This window comes from Diuraphis noxia, unplaced genomic scaffold (genome assembly GCF_037042655.1).
Source record: "Diuraphis noxia isolate RWA-SAM2 unplaced genomic scaffold, SU_Dnox_SAM2 contig0003, whole genome shotgun sequence".
Classification (NCBI taxonomy): Eukaryota; Metazoa; Arthropoda; class Insecta; order Hemiptera; family Aphididae; genus Diuraphis; species Diuraphis noxia.
This window is the reverse complement of record NW_028301713.1, coordinates 63,255,294-63,277,145: the sequence shown is the minus strand read 5'-3', so window position 1 is coordinate 63,277,145 and position 21,852 is coordinate 63,255,294. Positions and strand designations below refer to the sequence as shown.

The window sequence follows — 21,852 nt, the reverse complement described above, 5'->3', positions numbered from 1 at the left end:
AAAAATATATGTCATTTCAATTTTTCACGAAATATAGAGACGGAACTGATTTTATTACCATTATAGTATATAAACTAAAAATTTTCAATTCAAATAATATTATTTATAAATTATAAACAAATATATTTATAGCACCATAGAGGAGTATTAAAATAGAGTTAAGGGACAATTTGGTAATTACTCCTCCCGGTAAGTAAACTACAGCATACTACAGAATTTTTTTTCACTTAAGAGGACGTGATACCCGCATGTGTTGTCTCCGTCTTACAAATGCATAACATGGTACATTTTTCGCTCAGCAGAACACGTGTAGCTCCGTTAACTTAAAAATTAGAGTGAACTGACCTCTTATAAAATTTAAAGGTAAGATTATTATCTAGACAACCTCACATGCTTTTTATTTTATATCAAATTTAAAGCGAGTTATGAGTATTTTAAAATTGTGAACTTTTTGTGTATCTTAAAATACTCATAACTTCCTTTAAAATTTAAATATATTAAAAAGCATATGAGGTTGACTAAATAGATAACAATCATACCTTTAAATTTTATAAGAGGTCAATTCACTCTAATTTTTAAGCAAACGGAGCTACACGTGTTCTGTTGAACGTAAAATTTACCATATAATGCACTTGTAAGACAGAGACAGCACATGCGGGTATCACGTCCTCTTAATAGAAGCACAGATTATATAATCTGTGATAGAAGAGTTTGCCCCCGCGCTAATATCTATAAGTCGGCGCCTCTGCCTACTTATAGGTTGAACTAAGTTTTGATTAATTATCGCATCGCAATTATAGCTAGGTAACCCACGATCATGGGTAAAAATAATATCATCATATTATATCTATTTATTATTGGTAATAACAATAACTTATATGAATATGAATTATGGCTTAATAAGTCAATATCAATGAATCGTAAAATCATGCAATTGATATTATGTATGTGGTAGTGTGGTACACAAATATTTGAAAATTTTCATTGTGGTTAGAAAACCGTAGGAGTAGCTACGTTGATAATCAACAAGTATAGTTTAGTTACCTAATATTTACTATTTGAACACAGCAATTATTGTTTTTTTGCAGAGATATTATTCTTTAATGAGTTTAATATCAATGTTTTTTGCGAGAGATCAGCAGACAGCTGCAGTAGTTGTCCGAAAAATGATAAGAGAGGTAAGACTTAATATAGATAACGCAATTGCACCTACGTTTATATTGGACTCTACGTCTAATTTGTAATTTGTATACACCACCGACATTAATATTTTCAATTTTATAGTCTCGAAAATTATAATAGTAGTATTATGGTAGAGAACTAGAGTATTTCTAGAAAATCAAAAAAATGTTTATAAAGGTACTAATTAATTACCGATAGTAGCTGCGCAGAATAGAAGACGTCGTAATTAAAATTTTTATTGAATGATTCATTAAAACCGTTTCGTTTCTAATGGCAAACGATACAGACATCCTTCATTATTTATGGAATGGGAAGTTAGCTGTATGCTTTCAATTAGATGAACAAGAAATTCATGGTATACAAAATCCAGAGCCGTTTTACTTGATGGTACCTAGGATGAGTTACTTTCCATTGGTCTGTGATAAAGTAAGTTTTTGAACAATATGAATACAATCCATAGGTACCTACTAAATGCTATTGTCTGCGGATTATTGGTCATAGACCATGGAACACATTCAACAATGTATACTTTTTCTTTTGATGGCCATGTACTGTGGTACTGTAGTTTAATTATAAATACATTTAGTTAAAATACATCTTATACAATATTTTGTCTATTTTTGGACACAGATTTTTTGTACAAAACTTTAACATCTTGACTTGAGGATGGTAGCTTCACTGGCTTAGTAACAAAGTTAGATGTTTCTACGTGAAGTTAGAGATTCTCGTTTAACGCTACCTTGTAATATTAGCCTTGTGTAAATTGAGTATTTTACAATCAAGCTTTATTAGCTTATTTTATCATTTATTCTGCTAGCTTGTATAAATTATAAATTGGTTAAAATCTGATTTACTTCTTCCTAAGGTAAAAAAACATTTTGTGAAACATGTGGATCCTGAAAAACAAGAAATGGAAATGTGGTTAGAATTTAAGAATATTCCATTAAAATGGTAAGTTATTATATTAATACTAATCAAAATAAAGATATTTCAATTTGCTTATGATTTATGTTTCATTAAGTTAAAAACATCAGTATTCAATATATTATAATTCACAACTTTGAAATTTATACTTACCTTGTTTTCTTATTAAACTTCACGTCATGTAATTTACAATATGTATATATGTAATATTTATTTGATAATTGATATATCTATAGCCATGTAGCATGTAGGTAATACAAATATTTTTCACTGTTATTTATACAGAACTTGACCAACTGGGTGTGTATTCCCTACTCTAAGGGCTAAGACCAGCTAAATGATTGACATTATTTAGTTATATTTTTTTTAATAAAAACTTAAATGTTGTAATATGATACCTTATATCTTATAACTTATGATACATATTTATTTATTTAACACCAAACGGCAATTTATAGATACATTGCAATAATATTAGTAGATTAACAAGAAAAGATAGTAATGAAATAATATACATGGAAAGTAGTATAGTTATAATTAAAGACTTAAGTTTAAACTTATATTAAACAGTGTTAAGCTATAAGGAGTATAAGCTAAAGTAAAGTAAAACTAAAGTCGAAAACAATCAGTGGAGATAAACATAAACATAGTCAGCTACTGATCAGGAGCTATTGAGTAGGCGAAGCATTCTATCTAACGGGTTATTATGGGAGTAATTAGTACGGTGAGAGGAGACAAGGTATAGGGAGTGATTTCTAGTGAAATGTACAGGAACATGGAAAGACATAGAGGACAGAAGGTCATGGGCATCTATTGTACTGTTTATGAGAGAGGTGATAAAGGAGAGATTAGCATCTACACGGCGAGAAGCAAGAGTAGGGATATTTAAGGAAGTTCTGACTGATTGGTAATCATGGGGTGGGTGATCAATGTTGAGTTTAAATGCAGCGTAGGAAAGGAAGCAGTTTTGGACTCGCTCTAAACGTAATTGGTCTTTAGTTAGATATGGGGACCATATAACTGTGCCATATTCTAAGACAGAGCGAACAAAGACAAAGAGCGGATGTGAAAAGACTAGTGTTGCGCTTTAAAAACCCCAGAATTTTTAACGCTCTACCAACAGTGATATCAATATGGTGTTCAAAGGAAAGAGGAGTTTTATTTTAAACAAAATAAAATCATTATGTCTTGGCCATTTGAAATGATTCATTACACTTATATTCTTAGAGTAACACATTATATCTAATTGTTTTATCTTTTATTATTATTATGGCTGAATTAGTGGTAATTGAGTAGTCAAATTACATCACACAGCCCATCAAGGGTCAACCTACAAACAATTGTTTTTTCTGAAAAAAATCTTATTTCTATCAGTAGTTACCTAATGCAATTCTTCTTGTCCATCAGTGTTATTGATTTGATGAAATAATATGTATATTTGTACAGTTGATATTATCTATACTCTACAATATAAATCAACAACAATAATAATTTTTTTTATTAGAAGTATACATTTTTGTTAATAATGATTTTAGTAATCATTGGCAAAAATATTGTTATTAATAGTTCTTAATTTATATAGGAATTATCCTATTGGTGTTCTATATGATCTCTTTACAATCGATAATAAACAAGTTGATTTACCATGGCAAATAACTGTTCACTTTGATAATTTTCCTGAAGATCAACTATTACGATGCTCATGCCGGTAAGATAATTTATGTTAAATGTATCTCACGGATAATTAATTAATTATTTTTATAGAGAATCTGTAGAATCTAATTTTATGTCATCTATGAAAGAAGCTGATATGTTAAAACACAGAAGTCAAGTATTTTCAACTATGCAGCGACATCAGCACAATCAATTATGGACTGGACTACTTAATGGTGGTTTTTTTTTTTAAATATTAGTTTATAAAATAACAAAATATTACATTTTAGACAAATTCGATCAGTTTTGGTCAGAGAATAAAAAACTAATGGAACCATCTGAAGGAAGTCATTTCAAACACATACCTGTTCATTTTTATCGATCAGGATCATCAGTTATGACACAAACACTAGTTAAGCCAGTTTCAGATGATGGAAATCATTTAACTTTGGGAGAACTGATAAAACTGAATTATCCATCGGTAGATAACCGTAAGTTTGTTTATAGAATTTAAAAACTTGTTTCAATATTGAAAAATGTTTTTTGTTTTCAGCTAAAGTATTTACTCATGGCATATGTATACCTCATGAAACGCCAGTTCAATGGATGAGTGAACACATGAGTTACCTTGATAATTTTTTACATTTAGTTGTTATCTAATAAATATAAGAACAATTAATATAATAATATATTATATTACATATTATTGTGTTAAAAAAAAAAAAAAAATAATAATAATAAAATATGAAATAATATTGATAATTTTATAATTTTTAATAAGATCACCAATTTTTTACAAACTTAAAATTTTTTTTTACTAATTTATACCTGGCACAAATCTGCCTTTTTTTATTGCTTTCTTTTTTATTTTTTCCTTTTTTTCTTGTTTCTTTTTCAATAAATTATTTGTACGTTTTTCTTGCTTTTCTTTCTTGGTCTTTTCTAGGGTAATTTTTCTTTCTTCCCATTTTGTTTTACTAACCTTTTTCTGTCTTTCTTTTCTGGCTATAGTCTTTTTTAATAACTCCACATTATCTTTAACTTTTACTCCTTCAGCTTTAGCCAAGACGTTATTCCAAGCATCGCGTTCCTTTAACTTTTTGGCCTTTTCAGTTTCACCTGACTTTTCAAGTTCATTATACAATTGTTGCTTTGTTTTAATTTCATCTAAAGCCACCTTTGCATTTGTACTAGTTGGAGCTGGAGCTATTTCAGTTTGTTCTCCTAAGAAATTTATACGATTGAATACTAATTTAGGCTTGCTATTAGTACCATTTACTTTAGGAGGCTTTTCATTTGTTTTTTCAACACTGTCATTTGGTTTTTTTTCACCCTTTATTTTTTCGTGTACCTTTTTTTTTCTCTTAATCTTATTTTGAAGTTTATTTTTGATTATTTTTCCTCGGTAAGTATATTTTTTCTCTAAATAAAAGTTAAAAAAATTATATTCGTTTTAATTACCTGTATTATTATGTGTACAATTGATATTTGATTCATAACATTAATCACTTGACTTAAGTTATTATACCTGCCACTGGCTATTACAGTTATCATAATTGATTGATGACAGCTACATACATTTCTACTTTTTAAGTAACACCAAACTTAATTTATAATGATAGAGTAAAAACAATTTATGTACTAACACTACCAACTGTACAACATTTTTCACCACCAAAACCATTTTAAAATGTTTACATTTTAATTTTTAATATGAGGTAACTTAAAAAATGTCTAAAGAGAATAGTATTGATAAAAATGAAAATATTACATGGTTTGAACCACACTCTTTTAGTAACTAGTAGCTGGAAATAACACAAAAAATACAGTACTATCTTACAATTTTAAGTCAAATGAATAATATTTTTTCATAAAATAATAGCAAAATAAATAAAATTCTGATGTTAAATATCTACACTTATATTCATTACCTCTTATTGCAGCCAGTCTTGTGTGTAGTTCGTCTAAGCTTTGGGCTCTGTTTATTTCATCACTTGCAAGTATTGGCTCTAAGCAAAATCATACAGTCAAAAACATACTTAAAATATGTAAATAATAAAAAAAAAAGCAAAGCTTACTTCTGACTTTTTCATTAGTATCGCTTACTTCTGAATCTGAAAAAAAATATATACATAAAAATAAATTACCACACAATTAGTGATTCATAAAAGGCACACTCAAGTTTAGGATGGATGTCAACCATCACATTGATCTAATAAACTCACGTTATGAATTAGTCACATTGCATGCACAGAATATAAATTTTAATAATATCAGCTACTCGAGACCAAAATGATCTTACTAATATCATTTGATTCTAATGCATTTTTTTGTATGTCAGTACAGTAGTATTTTTTGGTCATGAAAATTGAAAATGCACATGTTTATTAAAAAATGTACCTGAGTCTTCTACGCGCTCCGGCAGTTTCACTTGATTTAGGATGGCGCTGACGAAATCGAATTCTTTATTGAAAAGACTTTTCACATCGTCTTGGTTTAACGACAACATTATTAGCTATTTATACGTCAAAAATTTTGAAGTTCAATAGTTGTCAGTAATTGTTAAACTTAGTTATTTCAAAAGAATAACACACATTTTTAATGCTCAGTATTCTGTTATCATTTATTTTTATCACCACTGTCGACAACGTTCATTTTTCAAGTACATATTATAAGAATTCTTACACAATACAAAGACACACTGTACAATTTACCAACTCAGGTGTCTTCTTAGATCATATGTATATATGTACATGATCCAACTATCTAAAGCGGCCCTCACACGATCAATTTTACTGACAGTATTTTTGATACTGACAGTATTATTGATCGTGTAATGTGAGTACTGATGTACTGTCAGTATGGAAAAACGATACTGATGACTGATGAAAAATTCGGATATCGAGTCGTCAGTATTTGTTTACTGATGATAATATTGATAGTGTGAGGTCGATATTGACACTTCGTCAGTATTGACATCGCAGCGATGGATGACGGAAGTGAAATCACAACCCGCGAATGCCGCGATCGGTCCATTTTGCGTGATTTTATTTTAAAGTACAAACAATTGCCCGAATTGTGGGATGTTCGTTGTAAAGAGTACTCCAATAGAGATAAAAAAAATTCTGCCTATAAAAAACTCTTAGTTTATTATAAACATTTGAAAAATGACTCTACAATTGAAGATGTAAAAAAAAAAATTAATACATTAAGAAGCAATTTTCGGAAAAAATTGAAAAAAATTAACGACAATATACAATATCAATAGACAACAATCGATCTGAACTACTGTGAAAGTAAAAAATACTGAGTATTGACTGTAATTTGTAATGACCGTTTGAGGACTATACTGTCAGTAAAGTAAATACTGTCAATATTCATAGTGTCAGTAATATTGATCGTGTGAGGGCCGCATTAGGAGTAGGGTGTCTTTCAGTCTTTCAGTCTTTCTCTATTTCTGTTTTTCATAGATTTCAAATTATAGAGTATTAGAGTAATTATTTATAATTATATTAGTCTATATGTCTCTATGTCTATGTTTCAAATATTAAAATGTTTACCTAATCGGAAGAATTTATCATGAGTTAACCGATAGAATTCTACCGGTTAGTCTTAACCGACACTTAACCGGACATTGTAAGAACGGCCCTTATAACTTACTACCTATGTCTTATTCGGGATAGGGTGGCAAACTGGCAAAGTGCATCAGATGTCTTAATTTTGAGGGGAGTCATTGACTCGTCTTCTCAGCCTCTAACCTCTTCACAATCCGGGTGAACAATTTAGATTCTAAATTGAGCGTTAAATGAATTTGGGAATTCCTTAAGTATGTAACATTGTGACCTATAGGACCGCAAATATGACATATTAGCTGAACCCGTGTGGCCGTGCTCTTCGTAGCCCGTTAAAAATCCTACCTCTTATTATGGATGTCTCTAACTGAGTGTTAAATCTGTTTACTGTATTTATGCTAGCAATATTTTTATACATCTAGATAAACAACGGTTAAAATTTACTAAGATTATCTTACAACGATATTCAATTTAGTTTATCATTATGTAATTGACATAATTTTAATCGTTTTATTGAAAAAAAGCGAGACAATTCAAATATTCAATTGAATGATATTTGGGTCAATCACTTTTTGACTTTGCCTATCTTCTGCTCATAGGTCATTATATCTCTGTACCTAATGTGTGGGCGTCCAATGTGCCTGTTGGAGTGTTGGCTATACACATATACAAATATACAATATGGCATATGATATTGTAATTTTATTAGTTATTAGTAATAACTTATTACCAACTGACTTTTGAGGTAATACCGACCTACCATTTAGAACGGTGTGAACAACTTGTTAATCATTCACGTTAGGAGGTATACAGGTATAAAATAGGCAAATAGGTTAACAACTGATCTATATAATTATAAAATTTAATTATGTAGGTAGGTAGCCTTAATTAAGTTGGTAAAACAATAGCTCCTGTTTCAACTTGTTTTATTTGTTCAAGATTTTTGACTAAGCCTTAACAATGTAATTAATTTGAAATGTTTCTGCATTTTACATGGTATTACAAGTTTGATTACGTTCAATAATTAAAAATTACCTTGTGTTTGTAATATAGTGTTAATAATTAAATTTGAGTGTGGAAATTTTTAAATTGTGTTTTTATTAGGTCTTGGAGAGATGGGATTTCTGTATCGTTATGAATTTGTTTATTCCTCATAAACCATGGTTTTTAGACATATTAGGGTTGATTGAGGTGATTCATTGTTAACTAAGGGAAAAGGGATATAGTGTGTTCATCCTTTAACTATTTAGTATTTTATCAAGACATTAAAATTAAAATAAATGAATAAATTTGAAAATCTCAAATAAATACCTACTTTAGTCTATTTTTAATTCCAGCATTAACCACTTATGAGAAACCTTGTTTTAAATTTTTAATCGAGTAAGTATTTTAATAGTGCCTATTTAAAAACCATAAAATATTTAATGCAAATATTTGATAAAATTTTAATGTATCAACACTGACAGTTACAAGCAAAAAGAATTACACATCAATACATCTTCGTAAGATCAATTCATTTAATGCTACACTTAGAAAAATTAACTATCCAATCACTATTAAAAAACACTCTTGAACATGTTATATATGTAATGTAATATCAGAAAAGTTTTCTAATAATAATTAAAGATTTGTAAATAAGATAGGGTTAACTTAATAATCTGAAATCTATGTCGATTTACAATTTTAAGTTTTAACCAAATATAACGAGAGTGGTTTGAATTTAATTTAATGATAACGTAAAGATATCTGCTAATTACCATACCCACATGAAATTTATTGTTTTCTAAATTGTATTTGTTTATCAATACTATAAATTTATAATCATTAAGTATAATATTAAACTGTAGAATGTAAACTGATGTATCGTGTTATTATTTTGTGGATAATTGTTAATAATTAATAATAGTTAATGTTACCTAGTAGAAATGTACTGGTCATTATTTTGGTGTAGTATCCTTATCCCTGGAATGGTAGTGTGGGACATACTACATTTTTCTTTAAATAACCACAGACCTTATAGTCTATAAGATTTATAAATATAACAGAAAGTACCAAAAAATGTTAAATTTACATACATATTTGTTGGACACTCGTAGTTCATTATTTATTTATTATTAAAAAATGATAGAAATACATACATTTGAAGCTTCAACTGATAAAAACAAAAGCAAATCCAAACAAAATTTATTTTACACACAAAACCACAAACATTTATATTTTTTGAGAGAGTAAATTATTATTTACAAAATACTAATTTAATCTAGGTAAATTAAAGGACAAAAAAAAATCAGTCATATATTAATAAATACATGTTAAATATAAGGAAAACTTTGAAATTACTCTGACTCACAGCCTTTGTTTTATTTTAATATACAACAATAAAAATATGTATTAAGTTTAATAAATGTAATTTTATCTTAAATAATTTAATGTAACACCTTAACGCATAGCTTGCCATGGGCATAGATAATTTTATCTTTATGACATAAAATCAATAAAAATTGTAAATATAGCATGAATAAACACCAATGTCACAAATTTACTATCATCATTAAAATAAACTAGATAGTAATGAACTAAAGCAACTGAGATTCAATAGTTGAACATACAATTTAAGTATCTGATAAATTTAATCCACTTTCGAAAACATTATCATGAAATTATCGCCCAAAATTAAGATACACTTTTAAATAAATATTAGTAAGAATTGAATTTAACACTATACGTTATAGTGATATTAGTTACATTTATAAAAACACAACATTATTATGAATGAATGTAAATAACACTCATAAAAAAAAAAAAAAAAAAAACATAAATATTAGTCACAAAAGTTAGTAATTTAATGACAAACTACCAAGCAAAAATTATAAAGGTATATAATCAGAACTAACTACTTTTTCTTAAAATATTTCATTTTTAAGAAATTAAATTAACATAATATATAGTTTAGATTACAAGTAAATATTTCTATGTACTTAACAAAACGACTTACACTTACAGTGAATAATTAAATGCTAATAATTAATAATAAGTAACAATAGTAAACAATACAAATACTTTACAGAATTCTAATATTTAATGACTAGGAAAATTTCTAATAAGCTTACTCATGATTGTATTTTACAATTAACTTGTGAGTTGTTTAAATTTAAATGATTTATGTTTATTTAAACTCAATTTTTTTAATATAATACTGACCAACAAAACAAATGGACATACATATTTTTTTGGGAATCATGCATAATATATTCAGTATTAAAAATTTATCAAATAAGTGTGATAGTTTATCAGACATATTCTAATACACAATATTAAAAAATGTATGTCAGACGTTATATTGCACACACCAATTTACTAAAATAAAGTAATGATTTAAAATATAAACTTAATTAATCTAATAACAAGACTATGATATACAGACTAGAAAAAAAACAGTACTAAACTAAATTATAACTATTTATAATATTTAAATTATAGCACATTTCAAGTCTTATGGGTAAAATATTAGCTGCATTTTTTTTTTAAATAATAAACATTTAACATCAATAACATTAAACAATATTTTAAATATTAAAATATTATTATAAAGAGATTCAATATGCAATAAAAAACAATAAATGATGATCAGTCTGAGAAGCATTATCATCACAATAAATTTAGTTAAAATAATTTTTTTAATTATGTTAAAATATAGAGAACTTTGACCAGTACTTATATAATAGTCAGTTTTTAATAGATTTTTACTGATGTCCAAGTTTTATTTAAAACTGTAAATAATAACTTCTTTAATTTGCTCTAAATTATTTTAACCATCATTAATACTGTAATAAATTAATACCATTCAACAATATTTTACCAATAAATGTAAAATAATATGAAAATTCCAATTAATATGTTAAAATAAATAATAAATTTTGTACTTCATAAGAGTTCAGTATGGAAAGCACCTAGTTCTTGGTCAAATTGAACTACCGAATGGGAAACTCGAAATTGTGGTTGTCGTGGGTTGCGTATAAAACGGGATCTAGAGTTTGAGCAAGGTTTTGGAGAATTGCGAATTCGTGCTCGTTCCCATTCCATTAATAATGCATGCGTGCGATGAATTTTTTCCAAACGTTGTTCTTCAATAGTTTGTGTATAATCTGCGCCCTAAGATATAATTTAAATTGTATTAATAGAAAATAATAATATTTTTTTTTTCAAAATAAGAATATAGAAGATTGATTATCACTTACCATTTCTATTTTTTCATCTAACATTCTAAAGAAATTGAGTTGACTAGAAGATAATTGTCTATACATAGAATTATGTATAAGTACTCTATAATAGTTAATGATGAATAAAAAATTAGTTACTTACGGATTGATAAATAACGAAGTGGAAGACTGTGGACCTGACACACGTTGATGTAGTGGACTTGAATCATCCATTTCAGACATGTCACATAAGTTGTTTACAGACGGTGTACTTGTCAGCTGTATTTGTTCTTCAACATGATTTTCATAAGCACTACCCTCACTTTTTTCATCATCTAAAAACAAACGTTTATTAATAAGAAACTTTTGTTGTGTTATGGTTATAAATACATCATAAAATTGACTGTTAAATTTGTTTTGTAAAATTCAAAATAAATTATTTCAATACAAATTATATAATAAGAAGTTTCTATTAGGAACTTTTTAACTTTGAAATTTATTTCTTTAATTATTGTTAAGCTTATAATAGGGATTGGCAAGTAATTTATACTGTAGTCCAGATAAAAAAGTTCAGAGAAAAAAAATTAGACAGTCCTATTTTTTTGGCTTGGAATATTTTTGTGTTCATATTATACTAATATAAAGATTTGACAATGATTTTTATTATCTGGACCTCATTTATTTATTATTTTAATCTTCCAGACTTAGATATAAATTACTAGTTAGTCTTTGTTTTATGGTATATAACAGCAGTTTTTAAACATTCTCAATATCTCTGATGGTAGACTTTTAGAAATAATGGACCAGTTACCTACATATTTAGGTAATTTACTGAATTAACCTCTTATAAAATTTAAAGGAAGATAATTAATTAGACAAAATGTTGAAGCAAGTTGTAAGTGTTTTAAAATTGTAAATTGTTTGTAAATCTTAAAATACTTAAGAGTTCACTTCAAAATTAAAATATAATAAAAAGTCCACAAGATTATGTAATTAATACTCTTACGTTTAAATTTTACAAGAAGTCAATTCATTCTAATTTTTAAACAATTGGAGCTAAACGTGATCTGCTAAGCATAAAATTTGCTGCACATTACACACATGTGAGATGAAGACAATATATATGGGTATAACATATGAATATTAATGATTAAAATAGTAAGTGTGTAAATCCTCCCGCATGTAATACAATATACATCAATATAAATTAAATAAAAACAACCCCTCTGAAAAAATCCAGACTATGCACCTGAATACATGTTTAAGTAGATTAATTTAAAAATACATACTCTAACTGGTGATTAATGATAACCTACACATACATGATAATAAAATTACTTAATAATATATTTATATATTATAGTATTTAAAATAAAAGTGTAATAGTGTAATGCGTAAAAGGATACACAACACAAGTTTTCAAAATTCAAATTGAGTAATATTCTAATTCTCATACAAATAAAATAAGGAAGTAAATGTTTGTTTATGGATTGTGAAGAGTAAAATATAGAAAATTCAAACGAAAACAATAATATGCATTACCGGATTCTTTGTGCTTGTTTTTTTTCTTCTTGGTCTTTCTGGAATATGAGATTCCGAAATGACTAGGACCACAGCCCATATTATGCAAACAGCAAAATCGTATCCACCGCTTCACGGTCTGTACCTGTTCGTTTTACCGTCTAATGAAGGCATGTTGTGTGACTGTTTGTCAAAAATATGGCAAGGTATAAGATAAAAATGCATCTTGTTGGTCGTGACAAAGTAGCTACAGACACCGTAGTTACATTTGAGGTTTAAAGTTAAAAATTATAGATTAGGTATTATACATTTTGGAAAGTTAGTTACGGTGATGTCTTATTAATACATTTTAAGCATTTTCGTAGTATACAAATAAAATGTTCAAACACTCGAACAGGATGCTTTAGTCGGGTAAATGAGGAACAATATGACGAGAATACGATAAGTAAATAGTAATTACATATAATTATATTATGTATAATATATTACATTCGCTAAGATTGTAATTTTATTAAAAACTAATATTTTTATTTCTTAATATCTCAAATCTCAATCGTGATTCGTGTTGTGAACTTGTGGTGATTATTTTGATAATTTAATTTTGATAGCAAAATTATGAAAAACGAAAACAATGTTACACAACAAAATATTATCACAGAACAATATCTTCTCAAACGGCCACACTGCGAGTTGTGAGCTTTTAAGTTCCAACTTGCAATTGCAAGCACGATTTATAAGATTTTTTATTTAAAGATAGTATCTAAACCGACAGTAAAAGAAATAATTATTAATTATTCTTTATACTATCTTAAATCGCGTTTCCAAGTGACTGCTATTATCATAGAACAGTATTATTAACGCTATTATGCTCAGTTGCGTTAACTGAAGATAGCATTTGCGACCACTGCTCCAGGCATGACAAAATATTAATTTTTTGATGCACTCTGGTATTATTAAACGACACACTATACAATGGTTTAAAATAGGAACAAAATAACTAGCTAATAAATATTAGTTGAGTAAGAAAAACTTAAATGTAATGTATATTTGTCAACATATTTTTTCATTTTGTGTATATCATAGTTTGTTAATTTTCTTTAAATACAAAAAAGGCCTTATGATTAGTATCGTTTAATATGGTGCGCAATTTACTTTTATTATATCATAAAACAATATTTTATATAATATATTATGATTTTAAAGTAATTATCGAGTAAAATCACAAAAATTATAGAGGATAAGATTTTTGTGGGTTTGATGTATCAGTTTTATATTTTTACATAGGTATTATATTTTACTTTATATAATAAAAATAAATAAACAGTATGTCTACATCTTCTTAATATTTCTGATTATTCATTTTTTTTATATAAAAAAACTTATAAAACAAATATTTTAAATACTTAGGGTTTTTAATAAGAAAAAAAAAGTGCTTAAAAATTAATAATAAAATTAATTAACTAAGAAATTACTTGATAACATTGAAAAAATTCAGCTTAGAAACTACTTCTACAAAAAAAAACTTGTTTAGTTGAATACACTTAATAATATTTAACTTGGTTAAAAGTACCCTCATTGAAATAAGCTTAGCTAAAAATAAATTCAATTCCACAACAATAAAAATTGTTTTTATATAATATCATATTTAGTAAAAATAACATTATAACAATCTGGTAGAAAAGATAATAATATAACATTAATGGTTTTAATGGGGAATACAAAAATAATTAACATGATTAGAGTATTGCTTATGGAAAACAGTTTATTACTATATTAGATATTATTATATTATCATTCGAAAATTTTAATACAATACTATATTAACTAAATTAAGCTCTTTCATTCAGAATATGTATTATTACTTATTATAGAGCCACAGAGATTAAACTAAGTCAAGTGTTTGTTTATAAATTGTAAAAGAATAAGTAATATAAATTAAAAATGAATTTATCTTGATCTTAAAATAATATAATGTATTTTAATTTTTAAAAATCATTCTTTATGAAAGAATTAATTATTTTGCCTACATTTTTATCAAAGCCAATAATAAATAAAGTATTTCTTCGGCCAAGATTTATTTGATCATAATGTTTTCCATTCAGACAAATTAAAACAATTCTGAAAAAAATAAAAAATATTGTGTTTTAATTAATAAATACCCAACTTAAGTAAGATCTAAGTACAAAACATTTTAAATAGTGTCAAACTGGTAATAACTGGTTTATAAATAGTCGGGTAAAACTTTGGTTTTTTCATTTGCCAACATTGAATTTGCATTAATGTATATTAAAATATATCTAAAAAACTGATATTGACAAAACCAAAGAATTTAAAACAGTTTACAAAACTTATACAAAGCAATAAAAATTAATATCGGATTCAATCAGGATTCCACAGCTATTATTGAAAAAAAATTAAACTATTAAACTCCAATTCGTGTATAAACGCATGGGATGATTAGACTAGACCACACTCAACCACTTAAAGTAATTCCTAATTAATGAACAATTGAGTGTAAAGAATCCTTAAGTTTCACTTAAAAAACAGAAGAACTGTAACTTCTTTGCAGTTATGACATCAAAATAATCAATACGATATTGAACAGTGAATATTTTATTCTTTAGTAAAATTTCACTTTAGAATGTAATGTGTTTTTGAGTCTAAAGTTACTTGGATAATAAAACATATTATGAATTAAAATTATCTACATCAAACAATTAAACAGAAAATGTGAGAAATCTTTTTGTTAAATAAATTAAAGTCAGTAGAAATATAACTCAATATTTTGCTAATACTTACTTCACTGGGATTTTAAAATGTGCTGTATATCCTTTCATATAACTTTTAAATACTTTCAAATTCATTTTGTTATTTCCCAAAAATACAAATACATCAAATTCTTTATTGTTGTCTTTAGCCCACTTAAAAGAAAGATGAGGATACACTTGAGGAATATCTTTGTTGTCAGAATCTACTGAATTTAAACCATCATTACTATCAGGTGTCTAGAAAAAAAGATTTGAATAAATATAATATAATTACAAGTTTTATGATTTATGTTAAAATAAAAAATTACTTTAAACAATATGGGTTCTAAATAGGAAAAGGTCAAAGGTTGGTTATAATCAATTTGAATCTTCTTAGATGAATTTAAATCTGAATTTAAACCATATACAGTTGGTTTATTTTCTAATTTTTCTGGGTAAATTAAAGACAATGTTATCAATGTAATAGCTTCATGCACACTGACCAATCGTGAACATGCACACATGGATTTCTTCATACGTATTCGACTGTCATATGTTATCATTATACGAAGACCTAAAGGGTCTAAAACCTAAAATAAATATATAAAAATAATAGATTTATAATTTTTGAACTTAAAATAATTGTAAATAAATACTTCACAAGTTTTTTTTATCAGATCTTCAGATAAAAATGTCAACAGTTTGTCTTCTAACACTGGAAGTGGTTTCATCATATACAAAACACTAGGTTGTTTTTGTTTGATATCATTCACTTGTGATTGAATCACATCACCACCTATTTCTTCTGTTGTTGATACAAGATTTTTTTGTTGACTGTTGATATTTAAATTTGATAAGCGATGGATACTGTCCGCTAATTGGACTTGATGTTCTTTTTGATTTTCCTCCAATGTTGTTCCGCCAGATGATTTTTTTAAATTTTGTGCAGATTTTTGATGTTGTGTATTTTTGTGACTACTTGAAGCTGAACTACATTTTTGATCATTCTGATTTTGAGTTTGTGTCTCTTCATTTAATAAGACTCCTTCATTTTTTACAGTTGATTGAATAACAACTTTTTCTTTATCTGGTGTTTTTTTTAACTCTACTATCACTTTTAATTTACTATCAATTAATTCAGTTTCAGTGTTTTCTTCCTTTTTCATTATATTATTTTGCAATTTTAAGATATTTCTGAAATTATTATATTTTAAAATACATACATTTAAGTAAATTGTATGTTACTTACTTGCTTGTTCTAGCATATTTAGCATATTCTATAAATGGTTCAATTGGATGAATTTGAGATTTTTTTAATAGACTTGTATTGTTGAACCGTAAAATATACTCCCAAAGCCCTATATCAGGTGTTGAATTGTGAAATAATCTGTTTTTAGCAAAAAAAAATGTATTCTCCAAAATTTTCTCCAATGACAAATGCATAACAAGTGAAGTTAAAATCTAAAACAAATATTAATTCCCATTAAAATTAAACTAGTTAGACTAGATTTAACTAGGGCGATTAAACTCACAGTAGGATTTTTTAGCATTTCTCGAGGTATAACTTCAGGTTTATGACCCCATCTATTTAATTCAATTTCATACCGCAATGCACATGCATCCATTTTTTTTATATTTTCTACTTGATTTAAAAAGTTGTAAATAAATTTTAATTGCTTATTTTCAAATGTTTCATCTCTATCGTCAATACAAACATCTTTCATTTGAGATCCAAATAATTGTTCAACCTTTTCAAAACCACTCAAAGTGTAAGTAATGTACATAATACGACCTAAAATTTATTTAAATCATTAATAATTCAATTACCTACATAAAAATAATTATTTTTAAATTAAATCACATGGTTCGTCGGAGTGAAGATGAATTAGTTTCATCACATCTTTATGACTCCAACCATCGTAACATTTATTCCTTACTATTTGCTCTGTAGTTAGTAATGGATCTCTATTTAAATACCAGTTAGTCATAGATTTGGTAAAACCACGGCCATGGCCATTAGACGTATTGGTTAAAAATCCTAAACAAAATGTGTGTTATTTTTGTGGGTTTAACATATTGAAAAATATTTACCTTGATCAAAAAGAATACCAATAGCTATTTGGCAGAATTTAACAAACATCAATAGTTTTAATCCATCTGTACATATTGTAGAGACTGCTGCATAAGCATCAGCAACCATTTTTTCACATGGTTTCAAATTAAACTTGGCACACACAGCCAATGCAAAAATCAGGAGCCGATCATCAAGAAGCTTATCTTCTTTTTTTATCTATATTTAATAATATTGTACAATACTCTAAAAATATAAATGTAAGCTTGATGATAACTAACCTTTAAAATTACTGGAACTATTGAATTAATCTCTTCAGCTTTATTTCTTTTAACAATTTTTCCTATTATCCGTACACCAGTAACATCATCATAATGATTTTGACTCCAAAATGAAGTTCGAATTGAAGGAGGAACATATATACAATATTCATGTCCCAAATAAAAATATCGACGTAACTTATATTCGATTAAAGAATAAGCAGGCATCTTGATATCTTAGTTATTTAAAATTTAGCTAAAACAATAAGATAAAATCGTCAAATATATAAACACAGAATTAAACACACAAGACAACAAGAGCAGGACAATTTTTTTCATTCTTATCCATAAATATATATGTTGATTAACTATAGAATTAATCAAAACAAAAACAGTCCAAAAGCATAAACAAACCGAGTTATGTACTGATATGTATGAGAGCCAAAAAAGATGAATAATTTAAGTCCCTATTATGTACTCATACTCATAAATGACAAATTAATTACACAAAAGAGTGATGTAGACTTGCTTTTACGATTGACATAAGAATTTAACGAAATTAAGTACTTTTAGAGATAGGAAACACAACTTAAAATTCTTTAAATTAATACCTACAGTTAATCATGAATTATTTAAATTAATTAAATTGCTAATTTAACAAATTATAATCATAACTAAATATATATTACAATACATTTATTATTTACTTTGTAATATATTTATTGCTTAATGATAATGATAATACTATTATGAAATCATTATTTAATATTTATTAGTTTATTACTATTACCGTTATCGACAGGAGACAGGAACTACGACATGAATCATATTAGGTATACTATATAATATGGATGGAGTTATTGTAGGCTAATTAATTGCCCATGTGAACAATTTGACACACACAATAAAATATTGTAAACAAACAGTCTCTGAAGTCTATTAGAGAAATAGAGACACACTTTCTACTCTATAGAATTTTTATAGTATCTAGAAAAAAAGTCAGGAGCGCCGTATTAAAAAGATGTTCTAAAAAGACTGTCGGAGAAGAGAATGAAGTAGCCTGTGAACTTCTGATATATCGGTCAGTGGTGACTGGTGAGTCGGTGAATAGCACGGCTATAGATATGATTATATGAAATATATTATATATGATACCAACTTTACTATTTTGAACTCCAAATACAGGGGTTTTCAAACTCGTATACAACATCATTATAATACATTTATATAAGAAAATTATGTCCTTATCAAATATTTCAAAATAAGCGCGCTTTATTTTGTGAAACCATTACAGAAATCCACCGTCAAGAGATTGCGCATCAATAGCCAGTTTTCATTCTGCCGACTTCATTTTTTTCCATTCAGAATTTCGTCAAAATTTTAATGTTACATGCATATAAGATTATCATGGTTTAGTAGTAAGTATCTTTTAAATGTTTTTTAACTACTATTGCAGCAACTTAAGAGGATGTTGTATTAAAAATCCAAGTTGTTTTACAAAGTGAAAATATTTTATCTACAATATTTTTTAAAAAAATTGGAAAATTTCCAATGCTTTAAATAGTTATAAATAATATTATACGTTCAAATATTTATAATATATGTATGAAGAAAATGTTAATATAAATAAAATATTTTGTAAACATTTCAAGTACCTATCTTCGGTTATTAATTTTTGAGTTACACAAATAAAGTAAAATCCACTTATTTTATTTTAAACCACTGATATAGATAATATAAACAGTAATAATACATATATTATTTCCTTTCGTGTTATTATTCAAGACAATGTCTATCGGGTTAGCTAGTTAATATATATAAATTTACACAAATAAGTAATATAAAAACTTTTAGAGAAAATATGTGATTTGATGTTTTGGGTTATATTTCTACATATATTGTGAGAAGTATGATGAAAAAAATAGTGTGCTGTTATAGTGTTATGTTTTATGTTGGTAGAAAATCATAAATCTGATAATAATAATAATTAAACATTTATACACTCGTTACTTTTGTGAATGCAGTAAATAGAGGTAATCTGATTAAGGCTTCAAAAGCTATTAGGTATTAATAATACAGCATCTAGAAAAAGCTATTCAACTATTTAATTGTTGTTGTGATCTAGGAAAGTCAATTACATAAAAATGAAACACACAGTATTGTCGAATATAATAGAAAAAATATACAGTTTATCTTTAATTTTTTTTTTCCTAATTAGCATCCAGGGAATGTGGATTTAGGGCACTTAGCCACGAATATACATCGTTTAAACTAATTAGAACTACGTGTATGAAAATAAGAAAGCGCCATTACCATAGGAAATATAATTTGAGAGAAGTATTGGACAATATTTAAAAAATTTTAATAGTGTTTAGATGGGCTATTTATGCTATTTGTGTATATTTAGGTACTCATCGTGTCGTATGCTATCTATCGGCGAATGCTTTCTACAAAAAATGACTAATTGTGTCGTATACTCGTATGCTGTCTAGCCATCTAGGTACCTATACGTGAAAAAATGTATTCTGAAATGTATCACTGCAGGAGCTTGTACTCTATAGTTTTACAGTTGTCATTGATATTATAATAATTGTATACAAATGTGTCTTGCATATCTCTTAAAAAACTTTCAAACGCATTGGTTGGAGGTTGGATTAACTAAACGACACCATTCTTCCTGTATAGTTGCTTTTTGAGTAAGTTTGTTGCTCCACGTGATTTTATATCATATTTCACTTTTACGTGTTTCATAAAAACTCGATGGTTTTTACGGCCAAGTCCGCACTCCAATATATTATTACGTTTATAATGTTTATATGATAGCGTTAAAATGGTATTTTAAAAATGCAAACCGTTTTAAAAGTATGCAGCTTAAGAATTTAAAACCAATTTAATTTCAAGCCGTTTTAACGCCATCATATAAATTATAAATGTAGTATATACTATATTATATTATCTATCCCAGTGTTTTAAACATACACCTGTTCCCACTTTCTTACTCCAGGGACACACACTTCTACCATAGAATAAAGATTAGACTTTTTATTAGATTTTTGACTTCTACTACATCAGCATTGACTTTTAAGTTAATAATATTATACAATTAATCATTTAATAATATTAATTTAATTTATAACTATTATTGAAATAATATGAAAGAGATAAAATTAGATGAATTGATTTGGAATATAAATACTTTACAAATTATTAATTATTATCAAAGTTTCTTTTTCGTGAATTTAACACATTCATTTTGTTTTATAATGCAGCATAAATCACGTAAAAACCCAAGTGATTTAAAAATCACTTTAGAACGTGGTAAACTGGTAAGTATAGGTAATCTAGAAATTTATGGTGATTTTAATGATCATACAAATGATTTTGAGGTACAGGTACAGATGGATGTACAATTTGTGGTATCACAATTTTTTTTTGGGGTTTTTTAGGAAACCAAAATGTTATGCTCTGAATTTTCTGATTTTATCCTCAATAAATATATCATTTTTCTGATTTACTGATCTATAACCTATCTTTTTTTTATTGATTAAGGAGATTTAATTGATTTTTTTTACCAATTTGAATTTTTTTTTAAAATTAATATATGTCTGGTTTAGGTGAATATAATTACGATTTTCGAATTCTAATGATTGATACAAGAATGGAATTATTCTATCTGGAATTATGATTAAATCAATTAGGTAACAGCTAACAATGTTAAAAGTT

At 26.7% G+C, this 21,852-nt stretch overlaps 4 protein-coding genes across 5 annotated transcripts; 1 reads left to right on the top strand and 3 right to left on the bottom strand.

The window, feature by feature from the left end:
* The first annotated feature begins 1,003 nt into the window (after positions 1-1,003).
* Atg5 (autophagy protein 5) lies at positions 1,004-4,566 on the top strand. Of its 2 annotated transcripts, none has more exons than XM_089224039.1 (6): positions 1,004-1,178; positions 2,048-2,133; positions 3,689-3,814; positions 3,871-3,995; positions 4,050-4,250; positions 4,313-4,566. In XM_089224039.1, the coding sequence occupies exons 1-6, from the start codon at positions 1,104-1,106 to the stop codon at positions 4,417-4,419; spliced, it is 720 nt and encodes a 239-aa protein (XP_089080165.1). In that variant the 5' UTR covers positions 1,004-1,103; the 3' UTR covers positions 4,420-4,566. The 2 variants fall into 2 exon arrangements, with proteins under 2 accessions (XP_089080165.1, XP_015369757.1); XM_015514271.2 differs by lacking the exon at positions 1,004-1,178 and adding an exon at positions 1,189-1,608.
* On the bottom strand, positions 4,510-6,552 carry LOC107165854 (Surfeit locus protein 6). Its single transcript, XM_015514270.2, has 4 exons — positions 6,160-6,552; positions 5,838-5,873; positions 5,691-5,768; positions 4,510-5,181 (listed from the first exon to the last, which is right to left on the bottom strand). The coding sequence occupies exons 1-4, from the start codon at positions 6,266-6,268 to the stop codon at positions 4,577-4,579; spliced, it is 828 nt and encodes a 275-aa protein (XP_015369756.2). The 5' UTR covers positions 6,269-6,552; the 3' UTR covers positions 4,510-4,576.
* A 2,947-nt stretch (positions 6,553-9,499) lies between these two features.
* tow (target of wingless repressor) lies at positions 9,500-13,214 on the bottom strand. Its single transcript, XM_015514265.2, has 4 exons — positions 13,073-13,214; positions 11,694-11,865; positions 11,570-11,627; positions 9,500-11,483 (listed from the first exon to the last, which is right to left on the bottom strand). The coding sequence occupies exons 1-4, from the start codon at positions 13,149-13,151 to the stop codon at positions 11,256-11,258; spliced, it is 537 nt and encodes a 178-aa protein (XP_015369751.1). The 5' UTR covers positions 13,152-13,214; the 3' UTR covers positions 9,500-11,255.
* LOC107165841 (uncharacterized) lies at positions 13,067-19,221 on the bottom strand. Its single transcript, XM_015514246.2, has 10 exons — positions 18,920-19,221; positions 18,151-18,385; positions 17,890-18,088; positions 17,660-17,836; positions 17,331-17,590; positions 17,048-17,259; positions 16,455-16,992; positions 16,128-16,388; positions 15,851-16,056; positions 13,067-15,169 (listed from the first exon to the last, which is right to left on the bottom strand). Exons 2-10 carry the CDS (start codon positions 18,355-18,357, stop codon positions 15,037-15,039), a joined length of 2,193 nt encoding a protein of 730 aa, XP_015369732.1. The 5' UTR covers positions 18,358-18,385; positions 18,920-19,221; the 3' UTR covers positions 13,067-15,036.
* Positions 19,222-21,852: the final 2,631 nt, after the last annotated feature.